This window comes from Eumetopias jubatus, unplaced genomic scaffold, assembly GCF_037043125.1.
Source record: "Eumetopias jubatus isolate StellerSeaLion01/CBP00866 unplaced genomic scaffold, mEumJub1_p1.0 scaffold_2, whole genome shotgun sequence".
In the NCBI taxonomy this organism is placed as follows: domain Eukaryota; kingdom Metazoa; phylum Chordata; class Mammalia; order Carnivora; family Otariidae; genus Eumetopias; species Eumetopias jubatus.
Window position 1 is genome coordinate 76617919 of NW_028274808.1, and position 27433 is coordinate 76645351.

The 27433-nt window shown below is 35.1% G+C and overlaps 1 protein-coding gene across 5 annotated transcripts in view; it reads left to right on the top strand.

Moving 5' to 3' along the window:
• Positions 1-27433, top strand: part of LRBA (LPS responsive beige-like anchor protein) — a 741906-nt gene that overhangs the window by 222088 nt on the left and 492385 nt on the right. For all 5 annotated transcript variants that reach the window (XM_028125276.1, XM_028125281.1, XM_028125278.1 and 2 more), the window contains exons 32-34: positions 10752-10830; positions 12496-12629; positions 20166-20227. In XM_028125276.1, coding sequence (XP_027981077.1) covers positions 10752-10830; positions 12496-12629; positions 20166-20227 — 275 coding nt within the window. The remainder of the gene's footprint in view (positions 1-10751; positions 10831-12495; positions 12630-20165; positions 20228-27433) is intronic.

Below are 27433 nucleotides of genomic sequence, written 5' to 3' on the forward strand. Positions count from 1 at the left end.
CTAGACTTTATAAACAGATTTGTCTTTGGTTTCTTTAAAAAATTTTTAAAGTTTTTAAAAGGTACTTTATAAGCTTCATGTCATTTAAGTTACCTGTACTTAATGTCACATGAATAATCACTGAGGAATTTGGGTGTATTTTCAGCCTATAGTACAGATTAAAAGGAACTATGATAACTTTCTTTGTATTTTAAAGGAAGTCATAGAGTAGAAGGGTAAGAAAGGAAGCTATCATTCATTGGGTATTTGTTATACGCCAGGCTCAAAATAATTCTGTGAAGTGTAGGTATCACTATTCATTTTATAGATTAGGAAAATAAAGCACAGAGAGCTTAAGTACTTGACCCAAGTCCAGTGCTAATAAGTGGCAGACTTACTGTGCACTGCTACTGCTTCCCCCAAATATTTCAATCATATAACAACCCCGGAAGGGTAGTTACTATCAGAGAAACTGGCCTAATATTGATAGAGCTAGGATTCAATTTGAGAATGGTTTGGTTATAGGTGGCTAGTGAGGAAGTGTTTTCTGCTAGTGTAGAACATGTTTTCTAAAGAAATTGGCATGGAAGTTATGTGAGAGATTGATTGTTGAGAACTTGAGAGCTTAGCAGGATTTCCTTTAGATGTGGAAGAGAAAGGCTGTGGTCTTGAATGACCTAACATTTCTTTTTGAAGGCACGAAGGGAAATGGATTTCAGGCTGAGAAGAGTAGAGGGACATTTATATTTATTATCAGAATTTAATAGGTAAGTAATATATAAATAGAAGGCTTGACTAAAAATGGATAACAGAAATCATGAATATAAAGTAGAGGCACTTAGAAGAGCTCTAGACTTCTGTAGTGCTTTGCAGAAATGTGGGAAAGCAACATTGGAGAATCTACTTTATCTTTGATGCTTTATTTTTTATTTTTTAAGGATTTTATTTATTTGACAGAGAGAGAGAGCAGGAGAGCACAGGTAGGGGGAGCTGCAGAGGGAGAGGGAGAAGCAGACTCTCCTGCTGAGCAAGGAGCCTGACGTGGGGCTTGATCCTAGGACCCTGTGATCTATGACCTGAGCCGAAGGCAGTTGCTTAACCAACTGAGCCCCCAAGCGCCCCTATCTTAGGTGCTTTAGATTTTTAAATTTAAACATCCTAACAACTGTGTTAAAAATTTGGTGGTATTTCTGTTTTCTAAGTCATACTGGTAAAATGATTTAAAAGGAACGCTTTAGAATTCTGCATGGCAATAATTACCACACACTTAAGTATTTGTAATGAGTGATAAAAGGAAAATGTCACTATGTATAATAATTACAAATTATGAAGATAAAGATTCCTCCAAAAATGCTCGAAAGGTCAGAGTAGTAGTTATTTATGTTACCTGTTTTATTTCTAGTAAAGTGGGAAAATTCATTCAATTTTACTAGTAGTCAAGGAAGTGTAAATTGTTTATTCAGAGCAATTTAGCAATATGTATCCATATTTAAAGTATGTGTTTATTGACTTCTAGGAAGTTACCTCAAAAAATCAAGGAGCAGGGCACCTGGCTGGCTCAGTCGGTTAAGTATCCAACTCTTGATCTCAGCTCAGATCTTGATCTCAGGGTCGTGAGTTCAAGCTCCTCACTGGGCTCCACACTGGGCATGGAGCCTACTTTAAAAAAAATCAAGGAAGGCACATACATTTATATAAGCAAATGCAAAGCACTATTTATTATGGTAAAGAACTAGGAATGACTCAAATGAATGTCCCTGGATCCTCATGATTAGAAGCAGATTATGATATACTTCTTTAGTAGGAATATTATAGAACAGGTGGAGAAGAAAAGAATCTAATCACCTGGTGCACAATTTTGTCTTTATTTTAATTCCAGTATAGTTAACATACAGTGTTATATTAGTTTCAGGTGTACAATATAGTGATTGAACACTTCCATAATCACCCAGTGCTCATCATATGGTGCACAGTTTTGACTTGTCACAATATTGATGATGTGCACTTGGATTATTTGATTAACATCTAACTGCCAATTTTCTATATGTTAAAGTTACTCTTTCCTTTTTGTAATTAATAAGTGTTTTGTGGAAAGGTACTTTGAAATTATTTAAATATCCTGTTCCTCAGATTGTTAATTTATCATATCAGTATGGCCTTTTTGGCTTCCTGTTTTTTTGGATGGGTTGTAGATAGTTATTATCATTTATTTTTATGCTCAAAATGTCTCCAGTTTGGTCAGTGGTAGTCCCTTCGAGCTGGCTTCTGTGTTTTTGTGAATGATGACCTATTATTCCTTGGGCATATCTTTGATAGATTTCTAAAAAATACAACTAGATGTTTCAAGCTCATTGTGTACTTTTCTCCAGTTGATCTTGAATTGGTCATTTCTCTCCCTTAGTGAAGAATAGTATTTAGAAGAAAGATTTGGACATGAGGTGTTAGGGTATTGTTGCTCCCAAGTCCTCTCGGTGGACAGAACTAGGGGACTATATATGGATATGTATTTGAATGAGGGTATATATTTCATATATACTTTTATATATTACCTGTATTTAGTGAAACCATGAATTCACACAAATGCCCTTAATTTCAAATCATTACCTCAAAGTTTTTTTTAGTTTTCTTTTATACTTAAATGTACTCCTCACATTGTTTGAGCTCCTATACTTTGCTCCTGGTCAGTGTGGCCCCCATCCTGATGCAAATGATTTCCTTGATCTATTTAAGCTAATGGCTTGAGGCCTGACTAGCTTAAGGTTTGGAAAAGAGGGACCTTTTGCTCTTTAAAGCACAGTTATTTTTATATTGTAGTCATAATGGGAAAACAACTGATTTTACTTGTAACACAGATTACAGATTCTCAGATACAGATTCTCTTCTTGGCTAACTCTTTCCCTGCCTTCAGACTTTTGCTCATAGGTCACCTTCCCTAGGTTTCACCTTGACCATCATATCTAAAGATGCAACCAGCTTTCACTAAACCCCACCCCATGCTTCCATTTCCCCTCATTATTCTCTATTATTTCCCATAGCACAACCACCTTCTAGCTTCCAACTTACTTATTATGTTTATTATATATTGTCTGTCTTCCCCTACAAGGGCTGAACTTTTTGTTAATATAAGCATATGTCCCAAGCATCCAGAACAATACCTAGTCTTCTCTTTGTTCTCAAAAGATAATTTTCAATAAATAAATGAGTGAATAAAGCTGCATGCTTGTTTCAGTCCTCAAGGTTCACTCAGGAATCTGGTTTCTTTTAGGGTAACCATGCAATTAAGAATAAGAAAACCTTGGGGCACCTGGGTGGCTCAGTCGGTTAAGTGTATTAACTCTTGATTTCCACTCAGGTCATGATCTCAGGGTTGTGAGACCGAGCCCTGTGTCGGGGGTCTGTCCTGGGCATGGAGCCTGCTTGGGATTCTCTCTCTCCCTTTTCCTCTACCCCTCCCCCAAACACCCCCCCCCCTTAAAAAAAATAAAAAGAACTCTATGCTTTTAAGCCCAGTTAAATTTACTGCCACATTTGGTATCCTTTTGTAGTAAGGGGGGTGATGGAGATGATCTTCTGTGGCTTACACTTTTGGAATGGAGCTTAGAGGTTCATCTTCACTACAAGTAAATCATTATACTTACACAGTATGTTGAAATTATACAACTGTTTTTCCTCTAGGCGTCCATTTTATGTGATCTTGAAGATTGTAGCCTGCCAAGATAAAGATTTTAAATAAAAAGTTCTTCCTTTCTTAGTCTTTTACCATATCTTGGATTTGAATCTGTTGCTTTCTTGATTTTATCCACTGTTTCCTCTTACAGTTAGGTGTCAACTATGGCTGACTACAATTGTTCAGATGCCTTTGATTATAAAATATGTTTGTTGAAGAGACTGTCTTTTTTCAATTGGACATTCTTTTCTGCTTTGTCAAAGATTGGTGGACCACAGAGTTGAGGGTCCATTTCTGGGCTCTCTGTTCCATTGATCTATGTGTCTGTTTTTGTGCCAGTACCATACTGTCTTGATGATGACAGCTTTGTAATGGAGCTTGAAGTCCAGCATTATGATGCCACCAGCTTTGGTTTTCTTTTTCAACATTCCTCTGGCTATTTGGGGTCTTTTCTGGTTCCATACAAATTTTAGGATTATTTGTTCCATTTCTTTGAAAAAGTTGATGGTATTTTGATAGGGATTGCATTGAATGTGTAGATTGCTCTAGGTAGCATTGACATCTTCATAATATTTGTTCTTCCAATCCATGAGCATGGAATGTTTTTCCATTTCTTTGTGTCTTCCTCAATTTCTTTCATGAGTATTTTATAGTTTTTGAGTACAGATCCTTTGCCTCTTTGGTTAGATTTATTCCTAGGTATCTTATGGTTTTGGGTGCAATTGTAAATGGGATCGACTCCTTAATTTCTCTCTCTTCTGTCTTGTTGGTGTATAGGAATGCCACTGATTTCTGTGCATTGATTTTATATCCTGCCACTTTACTGAATTCCTGTATGAGTTCTAGCAGTTTTGGGGTGGAATCTTTTGGGTTTTCCACATAAAGTATCATATCATCTGCAAAGAATGAGAGTTTGACTTCTTCCTTGCTGATTTGGATGCCTTTGATTTCTTTTTGTTGTCTGATTGCTGTGGCTAGGACTTCCAATACTATGTTGAATAGCAGTGGTGAGAGTGGACATCCCTGCCGTGTTCCTGACCTTAGGGGGAAAGCTCTCATTTTTTCCCCATTGAGAATGATATTCGCTGTGGGTTTTTCATAGATGGCTTTTATGATAATGAGGTATGTACCCTCTGTCCCTATACTCTGAAGAGTTTTGATCAAGAAAGGATGTTGTACTTTGTCAAATGCTTTTTCTGCATCTATTGAGAGGATCCTATGGTTCTTGTTCTTTCTTTTATTAATGTATCATGTTGATTTGTGGATGTTGAACCAACCTTGCAGCCCAGGGATAAATCCCACTTGGTCATGGTGAATAATCCTTTGAATGTACTGTTGGATCCTATTGGCTAGTATTTTGGTGAGAATTTTTGCATCCATGTTTATCAAGGCATTGGTCTGTAATTCTCCTTTTTGATGGGGGTCTTTGTCTGGTTTTGGGATCAAGGTAATGGTGGCCTCATAAAACGAGTTTGGAAGTTTTCCTTCCATTTCTATTTTTTGGAACAGTTTCGGAAGAATAGGTATTAATTCTTCTTGAAATGTTTGGTAGAATTCCCCTGGGAAGCCATCTGGCCCTGGGCTTTTGTTTGTTGGGAGATTTTTGATGACTGCTTCAGTTTCCTTAGTGGTTATAGGTCTGTTCAGGTTTTCTATTTCTTCCGGGTTCAGTTTTGATAGTTGATACATCTCTAGGAATGCATCCATTTCTTGCAGATTATCTAATTTGCTGGCATATAGTTGCTCATAATATGTTCTTATAATTGTATTTCTTTGGTGTTGGTTGTGATCTTTCCTCTTTCATTCATGATTTTATTTATTTGGGTCCTTTCTCTTTTCTTTTTGGTAAGTCTGGGCAGGGGTTTATCAATCTTGTTAATTCTTTCAAAGAACCAGCTCCTAGTTTCATTGATCTGTTCTGCTGTTCTTTTGGTGTCTATTTCATTGATTCCTGCTCTGATCTTTATTATTTCTCTTCTCCTGCTGGGTTCAGGCTTTATTTGTTGTTCTTTCTCCAGCTCCTTTAGGTGTAGGGTTAGGTTGTGTATTTGAGACCTTTCTTGTTTCTTGAGAAAGGCTTGTATTGCTATATATTTTCCTCTTAGGACCACCTTTGCTGTATCCCAAAGATCTTGAACAGTTGTGTTTTCATTTTCATTTGTTTCCATGATTTTTTAAAATTCTTCTTTAATTTCCTGGTTGACCCATTCATTCTTTAGTAAGATGCTCTTTAGCCTCCATGTATTTGAGTTCTTTCCGACTTTCCTCTTGTGATTGAGTTCTAGTTTCAAAGCATTGTGGTCTGAAAATAGGCAGGGAATGATCCCAATCTTTTGGTACTGGTTGAGACCTATTTGTGACGTAGGTTGTGATCTATTCTGGAGAATGTTCCATGGGCACTAGAGAAGAATATTTATTCTGTTGCTTTGGGATGGAATTTCTGAATATGTCTGTGAAGTCCATTTGGTCCAGTGTGTCATTTAAAGTCTTTATTTCCTTGTTGATCTTTTGCTTAGAGGATCTGTCCATTTCAGTGAGGGGGGTGTTAAAGTCCCCCACTATTATTGTATTGTTGTCAGTGTGTTTCTTTGCTTTTGTTATTAATTGCCTTATATAATTGGCTGCTCCTATGTTAGGGGCATAGATATTTACAACTGTCAGATCTTGTCGGATAGACCCTTTAAGTATGATACAGTGTCCTTCCTCATCTCTTACTATAGTCTTTGGTTTAAAATCTAATTTGTCTGATATAAGGATTGCCACCGCAGCTTTCTTTTGGTGTCCATTAGCATGGTAAATGATTTTCCACCCCCTCACTTTCAATCTGGGGGTGTCTTTGGGTCTAAAATGAGTCTCTTGCAGACAGCATATGGATGGCTCTTGTTTTTTTTATCCAGTCTGATAGCCTGTGTCTTTTGATTGGGGCATTTAGCCCATTTACATTCAGGGTAACTATTGAAAGATAGGAATTTAGTGCCATTGTATTGCCTCTTAGGTGGCTCTTACTGTATATTGTCTGTGTCCCTTTCTGGTCTATGTTACTTTTAGGCTCTCTCTTTGCTTAGAGGACCCCTTTCAATATTTCTTGTAGGTCTGGTTTTGTGTTTGCAAGTTCCTTTCGTTTTTGTTTGTCCTGGAAGCTTTTTTCTCTCCTTCTCTTTTCAGTGACAGCCTAGCTGGATATAGTATTCTTGGCTGCATATTTTTCTCATTTAATGCTCTGAATATATCATGCCAGTCCTTTCTGGCCTGCGAGGTCTCTGTGGACAGGTCTGTTGGCGGTCTAATGTTTCTACCATTGTAGGTTACAGATCTCTTCTCCCGAGCTGCTTTCAGGATTTTCTCTTTGTCTCTGAGGCTCGTAAATTTTACTGTTAGATGTCGGGGTGTTGACCTATTTTTGTTGATTTTGAGGGGCGTTCTCTGTGCCTCCTGGATTTTGATGCCTGTTTCCTTCCCCAAATTAGGGAAGTTCTCCGCTGTAATTTGCTCCAATATACCTTCAGCCCCTCTCTCTCTTTCTTTTTATTCTGGGATTCGAATTATTCTAATATTGTTTTATCTTATGGTATCACTTATCTCTCGAATTCTGCCCTCTGATCCAGTAGTTGATTATCTCTCTTCTTCTCAGCTTCTTTATTTTGCATCATTTGGTCTTCTATATCATTAATTCTCTCTTCTGCCTCATTTATCCTAGCAGTTAGAGCCTCCATTTTTTTTTTTTTTTTAAAGATTTTATTTATTTACTTGACAGAGAGGGACCCAGCGAGAGAGGGAGTACAGGCAGGGGGAGTGGGAGAGGGAGAAGCAGGCTTCCCGCTGAGCAGGGAGCCTGATGTGGGGCTCGATCCGAGGACCCTAGGACCATGACCTGAGCCGAAGGCAGATGCTTAACAACTGAGCCCCCCAGGCGCCCCAGAGCCTCCATTTTTGATTGCACCTCAGTAATAGCCTTTTTTATTTCAACTTGGTTAGATTTTAGTTCTTTTATTTCTCCAGAAAGGGTTTCTCTAATATCTTCCATGCTTATTTCAAGCCAAGCTAGTATCTTTAAAATCATCATTCTGAACTCTAGTTCTGACATCTTACTAATGTCCATATTGATTAGGTCCCTGGCAGTCGGTACTGCCTCTTGTTCTTTTTTTTGAGGTGATTTTTTCCGTCTTGTCATTTTGTCCAGAGGAGAATAGATAAATGAGAGAACAAAATGCTAACAGGGTAACAAAGACCCCAGAAAAATATACACTAAACAAATCAGAAGAGACCTGAAAGTAGGGGAAAAGAAAGGGAAAGAAAGAAAAGAAAAAGATAAAACAAAACAAACAAACAGAAAACAGAATGTTATCAAATATGATCAGGCTGGTGCATAGATCAGTGCCATACACTAGATTTTGGGCATATTTTGGTCTGTTAGAAGAAAGTGCCTCCCAAAATTTTAAAGAAAGAAAAGCTTATATTTGTACAAAAATAAAGATAAATACGAGGAAGGGATGGAATTTGACTGTAAAGATGAAAATTATAAAAGATTTTATAAAAGGAATTGATAAGATTAGAAGTTGGTTGAAAAAAGAAAGAAGAGGATTTAAAAAAAAAAAAGGAGAGAATGTGATCAGGCAGGAGACTAGAACAAAGCCATACACTAGAGATTTAGGGTATATTTTTGTCTGTTAGAAGAAAGTGTATCCTAAAATTTTAAAGACAGAACATTATATATATATATAAAACAAAAATAAGGTTAACTACTATGAAAGGATAGAATATTCTAGAAATGAAAAAAATTTTTAAAAGGATCGATAAGATGTTGATTGAAAAAGGGAAAAGAAAAATTTTTTAAAAAATTAAAAAAATTAACTTTGAAAGACAAAATAATCATGGGAAAAAAGCCATGAATTCTATGTGCAGTATTCCCCTAGCGCTGGAGTTCTCCCGTTCTCATTGATCGGTAAACTTGGCCTTGGCTGGCTGTTCTTGCTGATCTGGGGGAGGGGCCTGTTGCCGTGGTTCCCAAATGACTTTGACGGAGGTGGAATTGCCCGGTCCTTGCTGGTCCGGGCTAAGTAATCTGCTGGGGTTTGCTCTCCGGAGCTTTTGTTCCCTGCAAGCTTTCCGTACAGCCTTGGAGGACGAGAGTGAAAATGGCAGCCTCCCAATCTCCGCCCGGAGGAGCGGAGAACTTAGGGCCCTACTCCTCAGTGCGCCCCCAGAGAAGAGCAGTCAGTCACTCCCGTCTCCCTGGTGTCTGGCCGCACTCTGCTCAGGCGGCCTGTGACCCCAGTGTTTCTTTCTCTGGCACTCGACCCCGTGTGGAGTCTCCAAACCCAGCAGATCCCTGCGGTGCGCTCCCGCGCTGCTCCTCCTGGGGGAGGAAGGGGGGGTCTCCCCGGCTCTGCTGCTTGTGGGTCCCTTTTGGAAGAGCAGTGGCCCGACTGTGCCGCAGATCACGGTTTATGGGAACCCTGAGCTGAGAGCCCCCTTCTGGGCTCCATCTTTGCAGCCGGCTTCCCCGCCCCATCCCTGGGAGCTCTGCCGCACTCAGGCACCCCCTGACTTTCTGTGACCCTGAGGGTCCTGAGACCACACTGTCCCGGGAGGGTTTCCCCCCAGCTTAGCCACTTGAGCAACGTCCCTCAGCGGAGTGGACTTCTAAAGGTTCCGATTTTGGGCTCTGCTGTTCTATCACTTGTCAGAAGCGGCTGTGGAGGCCACTCCCCTGCCATCTGTCTTCCTGAATATCGCCTCGGATTCACTTCTCTGTGCGTCCTACCTTCCAGAAACTGGTCGCTTTTCTTTTCAGAGTTGCTGCTATTCTTTTCTTCAATCTCCGGTTGAATTAGTAGGTGTTCAGAATGGTTTAATCCCTATCTAGCTGAATTCCTGAGACCAGATGAAATTTAGGCCTCCTATTCCTCTGCCATCTTGCTCCTCCCCTCCCTTTTCTTTCTTGAGCTTTTAGAACTCCTTAAGCCTCAGTAAATTATCCTACAAATTAGTCTTCTAGATCCACTCTTTTAAGACTTGTCATAATGTATGTTGTTTTCATGGCTGTATGTTCTTTTATTCTTCCAGAGTTACTTTTCTGGTGATTATTTTTCTCTTGCTAAGTAAACAGTTATTTGTTGAAAACAAAGATGATAATTCTTGTATAGGATAAAAGAGTTTGAATATTTTTGTAATATAAGAGGACGAATTGGCCAATCAACAAAATATACAAGAGTATTTAAGGGTATCTGGAAGTATTCATTGGAGAGTAAAATAAAATCACATGGTAGAAATTAACTTTACACAGTAGTTTGAACAAAGAGATGGACTTAAAAACGTAGGAAATAGAGAAGTATATAGCAGGTGGGAAGATTGACCTGTAAAATATGGGAGGTGGGAATGATTAAGGGAATAATTTCAGCAGTTAACGTAGATTGAGGACCTTCTTTTGTCAACTTCTCTAGGCTTAGAGATGGATGAAAAAGATGAGGTCTAGTAGTTGTGTATAGTAGGAAGAAGGATATTTAAAAAATCAATTGAAGTACAGTGTGACAAATACACCAACAGGTTATGTTCTAATTACATTGAGGATACAAATGAGGGAATATAACTTCTATTTGAATCATTTAAGAAAGTTTTCTCAAGTATTTACTGGGTTATGTTTGTTAGGCTAGACTCAGAAGCTGTCAGGCTATAGCATAAGTGACTGAATAAGGTCAGTTTTTATGGAAGTGGAGGTTTATGTGCTTGAGGCTAAATTTGGAATTAGCTGTTTATGCTTTTTGCTTCAATTTTAAAAAGTTTCTATTTGTAAATCTCTATCACCACTTGTTGGATAGAAGCAATCATGACGCCAATTTAGTGAGTCAGAATTTAGTTTTCTATATTCTCTGCAGCTGATGGATCATAGGTTACTTGGTAAAATAATCAAACTTGGTGTAATAATCAAACATGTTAAATGATTAAAGAAGGACCTTGTTGATAGATTTTAATGTTATCCAAGTTATAATGGACATTTAAAAATGCATTGTAATGTTTTTTGTTGACTTGGTATAGAGATAGCTTCTTTGTTTGAACCTTTATCTGAAAACAGAAAGTTCCTGTAAATGGTTATTTTCTTTTATAGGTGGTAGATCATCTAATGCAAAATTGCCCTCGGTGCCAACAGTTGGCTCAGTTCCACAAGACCAGGTTTCAAATATGAGGTATTAAAGCTATTAACTTGGATATTTGTGATTTATTCCTTTTGATGACTCTTTAAACTGTCTAGCTACAATTCTTTTTTCTTTTTTTACCTTTCTTTTGTCTATTTCTTTTTTAAAAAACTTAAGTGACATTTAGAGGCTTGAATATTTTAGAAGTTCCTTTTTAAAGATTATGAGATGTAAAAGGTTTATGAGAAGTGGCTATTATGATTAATAAGTGCTGCATGCAAAACAAATATTTAATCACACAAGTAGTAACTTATTAGGTTTCCTATGATTATAAACTGGAAATTTAAAATCCATTGTTCGTTTTCTACAAAAATTCTGAAATAAGTTAAAGGCAGTCATCCAAAGCCACAGTGAAACTGAATAGTAGGTAGATTTTAACCTTTTTAAATTGGGAATATGCATTTCAAATTCTAAGTTGGGACACTATGAATATTTTCTACCACTAGAGCCTTCGTGGTCAGAGTTCTTGATCCTCCTTCCACAACTGGAAAATCCATAGCACTCCACAAATATAGACACTAGAGTGCTGTAAGTGTAATCTTGTAGTTTGATATTATCCAGAGGTGAATCTCTATAAGTAGAGAGGAATAGTATTAAGGGTAGTACCTAGGACGAGATGCTAATTGGCAGAAGAAATTTCCATCAGCTTAACAGGTGACAGTTTCAGTAGAAACTCTTGTTGGTATTATGAAGTACTCCTTATGTGAATAAATAGGTAAGTAGTGGCTGTTTGTATATATGTTTCATTTATAAGTTAGGAACTAAAGTTGTGGATACCTCTGAATTTCCTGAAATGCAGGGAGCTTGTTTATTTTAACTCATTAAATATATATTTTTGTGTGTTTGTATATGTGTTTATGTGTGTATACATACATGTATATGTGCATATAATCACAAAGACATTAATATGTAAATTGAGGTCATTATAAATGTGCCAGTATACTAATTTCAAATGAAAAGTTGTTCAGATTGCTTTAGAAAAAAATTCTTAGAGATAAAGATGTCAATGAAAAAAGAATATAAACTAATTCAGTTTATAAATATTTATGGAGCCTATGGTATATGGTGCAGCTGAGAACTTAGAAATGAAAACATAATTCTTGAACTGAAGGTGTTGATGTTTATTAATAGACAAACTTTTTTCTCTTAAAGACTTTATTTGAGAGAGAGTGGTACGAGTTGGGGGAGGGGCAGAGGGAGAAGAAGAGGGAGAAGCCGACTCCCCTTAAAGCAAGGAGCCCAATGCAGGGCTCTGTCCCAGGACCCTGAGATCATAACCTGAGCTGAAGGCAGATGCTTAAACCGACTGAGCCACTCAGGTGCCCCATGAATAGACAAATTTGATAAGGATTTGGTAGAGTTTTTTTAGGTCATAATGGTGTTAAAATCAAGTGCTCTCAACTGACCCATTAAAATTTCCAGTAAGAGCTGATGCTTAGAGTGGTTGTTTACCAAATTGTTTGTTAGGGCTGGGGTTGGTAGTATAGAACTTAATAATAAAGGGTATTCCAGCAGAAGGAATGATATGTATAGTGAGTATAATGAGTCTTTATGTAATTTTTAATTTCTCATGAATTTTACATTTCTGTGGAAACTCATTTTAAAAACTGAAAATTGTAAATTTAATGAATAGTTCATATAGCATCTTTCCATTAGTATTACAGAGAGGCTTGAACATGCTTTGGAAAAGGCAGCTCCTCTTCTGCGAGAGATTTTTGTGGATTTTGCACCTTTTCTTTCTCGGACACTTTTGGGTAGTCATGGACAAGAACTGCTTATAGAAGGAACAAGTAAGTGATTTTTCTGTGTGTCACTTTACATATATATATATTTAAATTTATATGTAAGTTTCAAGGTTAAATGGATAATATGAGATGCATGGAGTTTCATTGTTCAAATATTTTCAACCTTTGATAAGGTTTCTTACGGAGTCTATCTTCTGAAAAATATGTCTCATCTAATATTCTAATCTGATTTGGATTTTTTAATCAGTGGTTTGGATGAAGCAGAAAAGTATGTACTGAACTGAAGAACTACGACTGAGATTTCTTTTTTTAATGCATTAAAATGAACTATGAGAATGGAGAGTTGGAAAAATTATTGTTGTAGTAATTAGTGGGCATATACCTGGGATTTTACTTGAACTTAAGATCCATATAAAGAATAGTGTTATTGCCACATATTAGGAAATGAGGAATGTCTTATTAGTCTTTATTAGTAGAATTCTGTTTTATAAATGAGAAGAAGTAACAGTAGTACTCTATCCCGCTTATGTCATACATAGATTCCTGGATCATTTATAGGTAGTATACTTTGAGATGGTGTCAAACTAGATAGCATGCAGGGTTGGTTGTTGAGTGGATTGGAAACCATTCTGTTTATGGAATGAATGAGAAATATTCGGGCTTTTTTTTTTTAATATGGGGCATTTGGCATGTAGTGAATATTTTCTCATATTAGAATGGGTGACACAACCAAGTGCTATCTCTGACAGCAGATCTCAGTTCAACAGAGAAGAGCTTTTCAAACAATTCTAGTTAAGAGCTTGATAGACTGACTTCAAAATACCAATCTTCATCCTTATAAGTAGAATTTTTTAAGGTTAAGCTAGAGGACTTTCATCAGTAATAATATAGAATTGATTTTTTTATTTAGAAGTGTTTGGACTAGAAGTTTGCTAAATCTGGCTTGTCTTTGTCCTTGATTGATGGTTTATGATAAAACACTTTGATTCTCCTAAAGCTGAAAAATCATGGAAAAATGTAATTTTCTGTACTCTGGTGTCTTTAAATATCAATTTACAGCTTTAGTTATAAATTTTTGTTGAGTAATATGATCTCTTGAGGAATTTCTTAAAACTTGTAAGAAACCACCTTTTTTTTTCTTTTAAAGATTTTATTCATTTATTTGACAGAGAGAGGCAGCGGGAGAGGGAACGCAAGCAGGGGGAGTGGGAGAGGGAGAAGCAGGCTTCCCTCGAAGCAGGGAGTCCGATGCGGGGCTCGATTCCAGAACCCTGGGATCATGACCCGAGCCGAAGGCAGACGCTTGACAACTGAGCCACTCAGGTGCCCCAAAAAACCACTCTTTTTGTACAAATAAGAATATGGAAATGCAAGGTAGAGGTAGTTTAATAGTTTAAGATACTCTCTTATCTTAGCATTAATTGAAGGATATCAACACTTTGTAAGAATAAGCTTTAGCTGAAATAGGAATTTCATTATCATCTGTGCTATACATGTATATGGATTTTGTGATGAGTGATCTCATTTCCACAGAGGGGAAAAAGTAGCATTGAATTTATTTGAAAAGGTTCAGGTTTTCGAAATAATTAATTTGGGGTAGAAATTTACTTTATCTGCTGAAGGATATAATTTATTCAGCCATGCATGGACTATTTGATCTAATGAAGTAATAAAATTTGAAAGATAATGAATTGAAAAATTGAAGGACTTCTCCCTAATTTATACTTTACATGTTAAATGTTTATTTTTTAAAGTGGTGTGACAACTTATGAACTATATTTCATTATTGTAAAATGAATTATTAATTACAGCTTTTTGGTGTAGCAAGACATTGTTGCTTTTTAGTTGGTCTTCGAGTTCTATAATAGATCCAACAAGATACTCAGAAGTACTAAACTTGCTAATTCTAGATCTCTGAACAAAATTTAATTTAGAATCAGTTTCTTAGTAAGTTCTGCTAAACTGATAACAAGGAATATGATGCACTCTTGCTTACCTATCAACCTGAGCAGTACCTACTCATTGGACTGTATTCATAACGTTAGCAAAGGAAATCTAGAAGTTTTTTGCATCTTATGTATGTATTTTCAGTTGTGACGAATGTTTTGGGTGGTGGTTTTTGTGCATTGTAAAACAAAGTTTTGAGTAGAAGTGTTAGCAGCATGGTACTGTACCAAAAGCACTAGACTCAAAGACAGAAGACCTTGGTTTTAATCCTGCCTTTGTCAGTCACTAGTTGTATGACCAGACACTGGAAAAGTTTATTACTTCTACATTTTTTTAAATTTTAACTTTTTTTGTTATGTTCAGTTAACCACTGTATAGTACTATAGTACTATAGTTAGTGTTCAGTGATTTCATTAGTTGCGTATAACACCCAGTGCTCATCACAACACGTGCCCTCCTTAATGCCCATCACCCGGTTACCCGATTCCCCCACCCCCCCTCCCCTCTGAAACCTCAGTTTGTTTCCCAGCGTCCATAGTCTCTCATGGTTCATCTTAAATGATTTTTTTAATAAAGTATTTTAAATGTGTTAAATATTTACGGAGTAGAATTTCAAAATTTACGGAGAATTTCAAAATGAAATAACCATGAACTTATTACGAACTCTCAAACCATCTTTGTTTTGCTATAATTGTTACATCTACCTCCCTTATTTTGCTTTAGTACTTAAAATAATTCTAGACATTATGTTGTTTTACCCTTAAATAAATAATCCATGTAAAAAGGATATTTTCTTACACAATCATAATTGCTGTGATTACACCTAATATTGATAATGATTCTATGTCATAAAATAGTTCATATTCATCTTTATTTAGATGTCTTTTTATAAATCATTTTCTTCTAATTAATATACAAGCAAAATCAATTTATTGCATTTGGTTATACTATTAATTTCAAATAGTTTCTCTGTTTTTTTCCCTCTGTTTTCATGCTGTTGGCTTGTTGAAGAAATCTGGTTGGTTGTTTTGTAGAATGTTACATATTTTGGCACTCTGTGGCCATTGTTTCCTGCTGATTTTAATGGTTTTTCTGTCACATATATTTTCTGATGGCTTGTGATTAGATTTAAAAGTTGAGTTAGAGGTAACACTTCCTATTACTTCTTGCCTAGAACCACATATTTTCTGATTGTCTTAACTTTAGTGATATTAACCTCTTTTTCAACCTTTTGTAAGGATTGATATTTTATGACTTTTTTTTTTTAAGATTTTATTTATTTATCTGAGAGAGAGCACAAGCAAGGAGAGGGGCAGAGAGAGGGGGATAAACAAACTCTCTGCTAAGAGGGGAGCCCGACTTGGGGCTTGATCCCAGGACCCTGAGATCATGACCTGAGCTGAAGGTAGCTGCTTAACTGACCAAGCCACCCAGGTACCCCTAATTTTGTTTTTTTAAAGAGGTCTTTCAAAAACAAAGAGAAAATTACTTAAATAAAATTTATTCTGTCTTACAATACCATATGTAAATTCATTGGACATGTTTTTATAAATTTAGGATTCATTATGGGGTCTTTGTGATCTTAATTTTCCTATACCTTAAAACATTTTACTATTTCACCATTATTCATCGGTTGTTCCTACTATAGTAAGGACTATAAAATAATGAGAAGACAAGAATACTGGAATTACCTCTAGAAAATAAATCATCACTTTTGGCTCACCCTCTGTTTACTGCATTTCCCAAAGTACTGGATCATATTTTAAGAAGATAGAAATTTGTTTTCTCAGTGGGAACAGAAACTGGTATTTGGGGAGGGCAAAAACATTTTAGGTATCATATGGTTTCTGACCCTCCAATGAGCTACAGTACATCTATATAGTATATCTTTAGTATTAAAATTTCACGGGGGGGCAATTAAGAAAAAAATGGTCTGAAATGGCTTCCTAGTGGGGAGCAATAATGAAAAAAAAAAGGTTGAGAAATACTGGTGTAATTGATGTAAAAGAAATTTGTGGACACCATCTTTGTGGTCTTATTTTCAGCTTTCATTGAATTTAATTAAGAATGCAGAATTGTTTATTTTCTGACCTTAATGATAAGGTGAAAAAATTGACAGAAGAAGACATTTTACAATTATTAGACCATCTGAGGATGAATTTAAAAAGACAGAGCGAGCAGCACTCAAATTTTTATCTAACTCAAGAATTCATTAGTGCATAGTGTATTTCTGTGGACAAAAGGAAATTGGTTTTCTTAGTATGTCATTCAATAGAAAGGACTTCTTTGTACAAAATTTATGCAATGTTTTCTGACAAGAACATGGAACATCTTATTTTGCTAAAAGGCATGTGACAGTGTTCTTCCATGGTTTTGATAGTTACACACCACAATTTACTTGGCACAGATTCTAAGTGAATAAAAAGGCAGGTGTATTACATGGAAATGATTGGAAGGAAAAGTTCATGTAGAAATGAAAAAAATCAGTGGATTGATCATTCTAAATGGTGTTTGAAAGTCTAAAGAAGAAAATATAATTCTGGATCAAAGAAGATGGCGGTCTTCAACAAAATTTTTGAATGATTCAATTTTTCCAAAGTACTGCATTTGATGATGTAAGTTCAAGAAAAAGGACCAGAATTAATGATAAGCTGGAACCTATTAGAGGTTTATTTGAAATTTGGAAGTAGTATTTACAAGGTGGATATCATGTTTATAGATTGATGAGGAGCAGTTAGTTGTAGTCAAAGGGCATTGCTCATATAGGATATATACAAATACCTTTACTTTTTTTTTTTTTTACTTTTTATTTATTTTTGCGGGGGGTGGAGAGAGAGAGAGCGTGTGTGCATGAACAGGAGTAGGGAGGGGCAGAGAGAGAAGCAGACTCCCTGCTGAGCAGGGAGCCCCATGTGGGACTCGATCCCAGGACCCTGGGATCATGACCTGAGCTGAAGGCAGCCGCTTAACCACTGAGCCATGAAGGCACCCTATACAAATACCTTTAAAACCAGAAAAATACAGAATAAGAATTTGAGTTCATTTTGCTTAAATTATTATTAAAACTTCTAATAATGTTTGTAATCATCTCTTTTTCTATAAACTAAGTTGACTTAAAATATGTATTTTTAAAAAGACTTCTTACATTACATATGGCAAATGGTCATGACTGTTTTTCATGGTCTACTTGAAAATTTAGACAGATCAATGGGTTCAGATGTTATGTTGCCAGCTTAATATCTGGCAAGTCATTTAATATTTCTCAATTTAGCAGTAAGGAAAAGCATTGATAATGGAGGTGGGGTAAATAGTCTTGGGTGAAGAAATTATAGTCGTCTTTGGTAATGAAACTCCAGAAGAGTATAAAACTCTTGGCTTTGGTATCCTGAGTTTGTCTTTTTTGAAGAGACTAAAATTGCATATCTTTGAAAAACGAACCAAAAATAAAACCAAGCAAAATGAACCCTACCGTTGTTCTGAGAGTCTTTTATGGAAGTTGGATTAGGAGCCTACAGATCTCTGAGGCTACTGTACCTTGTTTGCTTTCTGCTAACTGGGGCAATAATAGGATGTGTGTGTGTATAAATGAAAATACTTCTGCAGCAACTTAGAACTTCACTCGATTGTTTAAGGCCTTCCTTTGGATAATTCTTGGAGTCTGAACACAGATTTGTTGGCTTATAATTCATTTCTTCCTTTTTCATATGTCACCCAAGGGCAAGAGAGAGAGAAAGAGAGAGAGAGATGATTAAGTTGTGCAGCCTGATACCAAGTCCTTTCTTGGTGATATTTCTTATTTGTTGGCGCCCAAGGTTATATATTTTTGTTTATAGTATTAATGCCCTTTAGACAGGGAGCTTATTATTAGAGATCTAATATAAGGTCTTTTTTTGTCCTCTAAAGCCCTTTCTCTTAAAATTTAATATACCATCCGCCTTGGCCCTCCTCCCCATCCTTTACAAATTTACAAAACCCCATTCCAAAAAACACTTGAATTGTTCTAATCAAACTATGAAATGTTACTTATTTTACCATCGTTGAACACTCAACTCATTGATCATTGAGTTCTAACTTTGGATGACCCAAGGCCTTTTTTATCATTATTGTTCTTTTTCTGAGTGGGTAAAAAAGGCTGAGCAAGATCAGAGCCCAAATGTTTTGCCATTAAAGGAAAGTTGGTAGCAATTCTGGTTTCTTTAGAATAGAGCAGTTAGGAATAATGGCCTACGTGAAGAAAGATCTGAGTTTACTTTTTGGAAGTTGAAGTATATGGAACTTCCTGGTTGTTTACATTTTATGTAAAATGACAAGGTTTCAGACCAGCAGAGGGCTACACCAGCAGTGAGATGGACTATTGCTCTGCCCTTCCTTTTGGCCTTGGTAGTAGCCTGCAGAGTTATGCTCATTTCAGCTCTATAGAAACCATAATTTAGTCTAAGTTAATGACCTGCTTTCTTAATGCAACATGTATATACTCTGTAGCTAATTTTTATGCTGGTGCTGACACTATTACCATCATTATTTCTATGTTATACATTTTTTTCAGACATTGAGAAACATGGTTCTTTTCTCAAAAGTGAAGGGGGGAACAACCTATTTAACATGAATGCTATTTTTAAGGCTACAGAATGGCAGTGTGTGCCATCAGTAGGTATGAGGCAGCATGACTAAAAGAGATAAGGAAAAAGAACTATAGAGTGAGAAGATTAAAGAAAGATTAGGAAGGGATGGGATGCCTGCAAGAGCTTTCATGGGAAGAAAGAAAGAAAAGATAATTCTGTAGGCCGTATAAAGGGCCACCAGGAATTATTTTAGTTGTTACACCCTGGATTCTAAACTTGTGTTTGCTTAGAAAAATATAGAATGAAAAATTAACAAATTTTCTGATTATTTAGTAATGTAATTTAGTGCTTTTAATTATGGGCATTGCTTTTTTAACATACTGGTTATGAAGTGTTCTTTGAATGAACTTTTATAGATTTTGTTGGTAACGTTTAGGAAGTCTTTTGTTTAGAAGTTCCTTCCTGAGATATTTTTGGTGAATGCAAATGAAACAGAAAAGAAAATGTAAATGAATTTATTTATAAGAAATCAAGAATATATAACAGAACGCTTGCACTTCTGTTAAGGTTTAGTGTGAGGTCACAGGTCAAGGTACTAATAAGAGTGTTTGGGATGTCTGCTGCCATGAAACAAAATGGAAACTTGATTGATAGCTAGAGGGTTGAAGGGAGAGAGTGTGGTGGAGAAAGCAAAGGTCAGGGAGCCATTTCCCTTCTCTGCATGTATAACAATCAACTCTCTCCAAAACAAAATGTAGATGATATTGATCAATATGGCATATGTTGTGCATATTTCTAAGTATTGTGAAATGTCATTATATATGGAGTTCTAATGTTTTGGTAGAGTGAATACTGAAATGAAATAGTTTACAAATAAAATTGTAGTTTTGATACCAAGTTTAAAGTAATTACACAGTACCTTGTTTACTCATATGATCAAATGTGTGTGGGTTTGGTTCTTAGCAAGATGTTAAATTTTGTTTTAAAAACCAATTTGGATAAAGTTGTATAACAAATCCCTCATATTTGTTTTTTACTTTGTAATTTTTCTTTTAAATTCTCTTTAAAATAGGTCTGGTTTGCATGAAGTCTAGTAGTTCGGTTGTGGAATTGGTTATGCTACTGTGTTCTCAGGTGAGTAACAGGAATAAATGTTGGATTAAAAGTAAATTCTTGCATGAAATATTTTACAAGGAAGTTATAATTGTTTTAGTAGAAATTTTTGCTGTAATGGAGTTTAAGTTTGCAGTTTTAAAATAATTTTATTTGTTTTGCAAAAGGATTACTTCTTTGATACTAGCAGATAATTTTGTAGTGAGTGCTGAGAGGAAACAGAAGAATGAGAAACAGGTTTTTAGAATCACATTAAAAAATGTCTAGAGCAAATGATCTTGAGGTGGCTAAATTTCTTTGCTGCATATATTAAGGTTATAGAAACAGATTTATTTCTGTACCTTGTGGAGTGCCACTCTGACTCCCCTAGGAATAATGGGTTTACTTCCCTTTTGTGTAGAGGTTATAAAATGAGTGATAAATAATTTTGAGTTCTTGTCCTTGCTAATTATTTTTGACATACAGAGTAGATTTGGGAAAACATCAACAAAAATATGGCAGCCATCATAATAAGACATAGTAAATAAATTCCTAAAGCAAAATTGCTTTCGGTGTTCAGGAATTTTATACCTCATGTGGTAAACTTTAATGAGTTTTAGAAAACTTACATAAAAATCATCTATCTTTTTATGGTTTTTCTTTTCTGTTTTGCAGTTAAACATGAATGTTTTTATTGAGAGTTTTCTTTGTAGTCTTTTAAAAATGATATCTTGCTGGTAGTAAATTCCCCTACTTAAAACTTTAAAATAGCCTTTTTTAATAGGAAGAGTATTGGTCTAGAGGTCAAGGGTTCTGACCCATTTCAAAACCTTTGACCTTCATTTACAACTCTTGTGGTTTACTTGTCTGACGAATAAGGATAATGCAAAATTAATGTTTCTTTGCATCGATTTATTCATTTTAGCACCTATATTGCCAAATTTATTTAGACTGTGCTGATGGACATTTCATGAATACAAATTAAAGAATCATAGAAGGTGTGAAAAATCAATAATATACATTGTCAACAAAGTGCAGTAAGAACAATTACTTCTAGAGATTACACCTAATGGATTTTTATAATGAACTTGTGAGGACTAGTTATGTTTCTAGTGAGCTTATTATTCTTAGATTTAGCAAGAATCTTGTTTTTATAATTTAATCATCTCCTTTAGAAAACTCCTTTAAAAAGCTTAATGTAGAAAATTTTTCATTAATTAATCTGATTTGAAATAATTGCTTGTTTATTTCTTGGATCTAAATTACCATATGCCATTCTTAAACCAATACAAAATTACCCTTACTTTTAAGAAGCATTTGCTTGCCATTTTGGATGTCTCTTCACAGAGTATGAAATTGTTTATACTGATACAGTCGTTTCATAGGTGAATTTTGATAACAAAGTTCCACTTTTTAGTTTAGAAGAATTGAATATATTCTTGATACATCAAAGTGGTTTCAGATAGTGTATTACATAGTTGAATGTTAGAAGCTAAAAAGATGAAGAATGACATGTTTTAATGCAACTATTTATCATGTATGTCAAAGTGCTGTTTAATACTAATCCAATCAAATAGGATATTAAAATCACTTAGTAGAGTAAGTTGCAAAAGTCAGATATTCTCAAGATTTTTGTTTGAATAAAATCAAATACATTATTGGATATTTGAAGTCCTTACCATTTTTTATGAGTTCTTCAAAAGTTCCATGGCCTCTCTATAAGATGTAGCACAGTGTGAAAAATGATGTGAAAAATGAAGCCAGAATTAGCTCCAGATGTATACAGATTGTTCCGGGGTGATAATTACATTTTTCACTTTGAATTTTCCTAATTCAAAGAGGTCAGATTGGCAATCACAAAAGTGATTTATTTTGTTAAGAAGTGAACTGTCTTTTTCTACATGAAAGCCTAAAAGATATGAAATTGAATTTGAAGTCGACATTTTGCAGATACTGGGTGGGGATGGCTTGAGTTTGATTGATAATTTTTTTTAGTCTGAGATAGGGTGGGAAGTGAAAAGCTAGCATATTGCTAAAATTTTAATTAATTTTTTAAGGGGAGATGGAGAGGATTGAATGCCAAAGATCGAAAGATCAGGTCAAAAACTCCTTTTTAATCACATAAATAATGGGATATGCTTATGAACTTAACATCTGCAAATTTGATTTAAAACTTTACAAATTAGTTGGTGTTAATTTCATGACAGTCAGCCATGTTCTGATTATTTTCTTTGAATCCATTCATAACTTTCTTTTTGCATTCTTTTTAACGAGGTGTTTAAATTAGCCACATTTTATTACAAAAGAAAGATTAGGGCCGAAATTTAAGAAATGTGGAAATGATCACGTTTGGTTTGCTGTCATTAAAACCAAACAGATCACTCTATATTTTCTTGAAGCTTCAACTAAGATTATATTTTTCAATATTCACTTATTCATTATTAGGTTGATTAGACACCATTTCATATTTTATCTCATTTATATTTTAACACTGTTAAGGCAAAAATCCTGTTATTTAGAGTAGAAAAGCTTTCTTCACATACTCAGCATTACATTTTTGAGTAAAGTTAAATACTGAAGATTTGTTAAATTAGGTTTATTCATATATTGAATCCCATGTAAAATAATTCAAGAGCTACTTAAACTTCAAAGCTTGATTTAATTTTTTTTTTACTTCTTTAAGATTGTATACATTCTTCAGGAAACTGTGTACTCTCTGATGTGAGGAAAAAATTGAACAAACTCTCATTTATACTTCAGATTTAGTTTTTCACAAGCATGTAACTTATTTGTGTCTAGTATTTGTTGTATATGTGTATAAACCCTGTAGAAATTATATGAATTTAAAGGCAATGCTAAATATCTCAAGTAATATTATTCTAGCATTGTGTAAAGTGTTTGTATCATGCTCATTTGACATTAATATCATTTTTGAAAGAATTGACATTGCATTCAAGGCCACTTTATAAAAGCGTTGCTTTGCTCATCCTAATTCAGTCTGACATACATTCCAATAACACTACCTCCCTTCTTGGGTTTAAAGCTAAATTTATGACTGTGCATTGTGAAGTGCATCATTTAAAAATGGTTTCAACCCAAAACATCTAATAAATAAATAATGTGTATGGCTACTCAGTAGTAGACTTTCTAGACTAGAAATCATTCCATCGGATACTCAACAGTCCACTATCGGAGAGGGCTGTCAGATAAATCTTACGGTAGCTGCATTCATGTCCTGTAAATCACATATTATTGTCTGAGCCTTCTGCCAGGTCATCTATTCTTTTCCCATTTATCAGAAGTGCATAGAGTATATAGAAAAACTAGAAGCACCATGTAGTCTGGCCTAGCATCCTGTCCGAGTAATTAATTAGCAGCAAAACTTAATTTAAAATACTGTTAGTCTGATTTTTCTTTAAAAATTTTATCAAAATATGTAGATTGTTCCTATTTTGGAATTTTTTTTTTTTCACATGAAGGTTATGAGATAAGGTTTGGTCATTTTAGATTCAGGTGTGTCTTTCTATACCCCGAATTATTAATTTAAAAATTAGAATAAGAACCAGATGTCACCATTTTTATGATTCTGTCAGTTTTATGTTTGGATTTTTGCTACTTGAGGTTTTTTTTTTTTTTCCCCTGAATCTTTATAGTAAAATGTTTCTCCTTTCAGTGTCCTGTAATTTTTTTTCTAAATCTAGTTTTCTTCTCCTTTTTAAGTTTTTCTCTTCTAAATATCTGACGTTATTGTTATTGCTCTTTTTATTTCATGAATTTTTCCTTTTTGTAGTTGTGATGAGTATTTTGAGTAAAGTAAGTAATTGAAACAAACCAAAGTGGGGGCCAGGGGAAGAAAAGCAAACCAGCTCTATAATATGGCACAAAAGTGTCCTTCATTATTAGGTCTCACTTACTGCTTGGACCTTATTTCTTACCACTTCCTTTTTATAGTCTCACGCTCAATTTATATGTTGTCAAACTATGCTGAACTATTTAAAGTTACCCAAATGTGCCATCATAATTTTGTCTCTTAGCGTATGCTTTTTCTTTCCCTTAAATTTCCCTCCTTCAAATTTGGTGACTCTAATTGTTGGCTTCTTCTCATCATTCAGAACTCAGCTTAATTGTCCTCTTCTCAGACCATCATATCTATAGTTGGTATCTTTTTGCTTATCCTCATTTTAGCACTCCTCATAGAATGTACCACCAATTTTAGGTATACCTGTTACACTTGTTACTTTTTTATTGTTAGCCTCCCTGTCTGTACTCTAGGCCCTGTGAAGGTAACAACTCTTTCTGTTTTGCCTGTTAAAGTATACCTGGTACTCAGCACAGTCCCTGGCACATGCTGGCTGCTTAGTGAATATTTATAGATAAATAAATAATCTCACTTCCAGCTACCCCGCAGTCTTTCTGGAAATGGAAAGCTTTCTTTGACTCCTCTCTGCCCCAAGGCTCTAACTCTAGTATTCATCCAGAGCTCTCACTGCCTGTTATTCCTTTCATTGTTTAAGTTGCTTGTGATTTTTATTTCTCTCCCATCAGAGTATAAGTTTCTTGAAGGCAAGCACTGTGTTTTGTTTGTATCTCCAACATCCAGCATAATTACTATTCAACCAAATGTTTATATAATTGTGTAATTAATGATTGAATGCTAACAGTGGTCATAAGTCAACATATTTTGGGCTTTTGCATTTTGGTCTTTTTATTATGAAATATACCCATACTTCTTATATATTATTAGGTGTGTATTAAGTGTTCATTTTTATTTTCAACTATCTTGTCCGAACCCAATTCTGTAGTCATGTTCATTTATAAATAGGGTCTTTGTTTTTTCATTGTCCTTTGGCTTAGTCAGTTTTACCTCTTTTAAAAAAAAATCAACTTGTTGAAGTACAGTTTACATACAGTATATATGTACATATTTTAAGTTTACAGTTTGATGAATTTTGACATTACACAACAATGTAATAACCATCTCATTCTGGAAAGTTCCCTGTATCTCTTTGCAATCATTCTCCATCCCTGTTTTCTCAAGTTGCTACTGATTTGACTTCTGTTACAGTGACTGAATTTTACTCATTGTAGAATTTAATATAATTGGAGATTTATTTCTTTTAATTGTGGTGCTTGGATACTCAGCATAAACTTTTTTCATTTAAATTCACTATCTATTAAGAAAGTGATGTGGGTTTTTTTTTTTTAAAGAAATAATTGAGTTAGTTAAAGAATTATCTTTTTGCCAGCCACAGAATAGGAATTTTGAGTGTAAGTTGCTTATTGGAAATACAAATGTCTTCTTAACATAATGCATATTTTTTCCTATAAGGGAATCCTATAGTTTGGAGCTTTTATACAGCAGTGTGGCGAGGCCACTGACTGTAGTTTTAGAATGTTTTGTTTTTAGGGTCTATCAGGTTCAGTTCAAGTGCTGTCTCTTCTACAGAGCTTGCTTGCTTGCTTTTTTGCTAGCTTGATTTATTTACTTATCTTTATAGTTTTTTATTTAACTTCCACTTAGTTAACACACAGTGTAATATTAGTTTCAGGTGTACAGTACAGTGATTGAACACTTCATACATCATGGGTGCTCATCACAAGTGCACTCCTTAATCCCCGTCACCTATTTAACCCATCCTCCACATCTTCCCTCTGGTACCTGTCAGTTTGTTCTCTATAGTTAAGACTCTTTCTTGGTTTGCCTCTCTCTCTCTCTCTTCCCTCTCCTTTGCTTGTTGTTTTTTTCTTTTTTCTTTTTTTCTTTTCTTTTTCACTCTAGTCCTGAGTGAAATCATATGGTATTTGTCTTTCTCTGACTCACTTACTTTGCTTAGTATGATACTCTCTAGCTCCATCCACATTGTTACAAATGGCAAGGTTTCATTCTTTTTTATGGCAGAGTAATATTCCATTATATACACACATACATCCCACATCTTCATCCATTCGTCAGTTGATGGACATTAGGAATCTTTTTATAATTCGGTTATTGTAGGTAATGCTTCTATAACATTGGAGTGTATGTATCCTTTTGAATAACTATTTTTGAATTTTTTGGGTAAATACCTAGTAGCGCAATTGCAGCATCTTATGGTAGTTCTATCTTTAATTTTTTGAGGAACCTCCATACTGTTTTCCACAGTGGCTGCACCAGTTTGTGTTGCCACTAACAGTGCAAGAGGATTCCCCTTTCTCCACATCCTCACCAACCCACATCCTCACCAACACTTCTTTCTTGTGTTGTTGATTTTAGCCATTCTGACACGTGTGAGGTGATATCTCACTGTAGTTTTGATTTGCATTTCCCTGGTGATGAGTGATATTAAGCATCTTTTCATGTGTCTATTGGCCATCTGTATGTCTTCTTTGGAGAAATGTCTATTCATATCTTCTGTCCATTTTTTAATTGGATTATTTATTTTTTGAGTTTTGAGTTGTATAAATTCTTTATGTATTTTGGATACTAACCCTTTATCGGATATGTCATTTGCAAATATCTTCTCCCATTTTGTAGGTTGCCTTTTAGTTTTGTTGATTGTTTCCTTTGCTGTGTAGAAGCTTTTTTTTTTTTTTGATGAAGTTCCAATAGTTTATTTTTGCTTTTGTTTCCCTTGCCTAAGGAGACAGAAGTTGCTAGGAAGAAGTTGCTACAGTCAAGGTGAAAGAACTTACTGCTTGTGTTCTTCTCTAGGATTTTTATGGTTTCAGGTCTCACATTTAGGTCTTTAATCCATTCTGAATTTATTTTTGTGTTTGGTATAAGAAATTGGTCCAGTTTCATTTTTTTGCATATTGCTATCCAGTTTTCCCAGTGCCATTTGTTGAAGAGACTGTCTTTTTCCCATTGAATATTCTTTCCTGCTTTGTTGAAGATTAACATAGTTGTGGGTTCCTCTTTGGGTTTTCTATTCTGTTTCATTGATCTCTGTGTCTGTTTTTGGGCCAGTATCATACTATTTTGATCACTACAGCTTTGTAATATAACTTGAAGCCTGGAATTGTGATGCCTCCAGCTTTGTTTTTATTTTTCAAGGTTGCTTTGGTTATTCAGGGTCTTTTCTGGTTCCACACATATTTTAGTATTGTTCTAGTTTGTGAAAAATGCTGTTGGTATTTTAATAGGGATTGCATTAAATCTATAGATTGTTTTGGGTAGTATAGACATTTTAACAGTATTTCTTCTAATCCATGAGTATGGAATGTTTTTCTGGTTCTTTGTGTCCTCTTTCAATTTCTTTCATCAGTAGT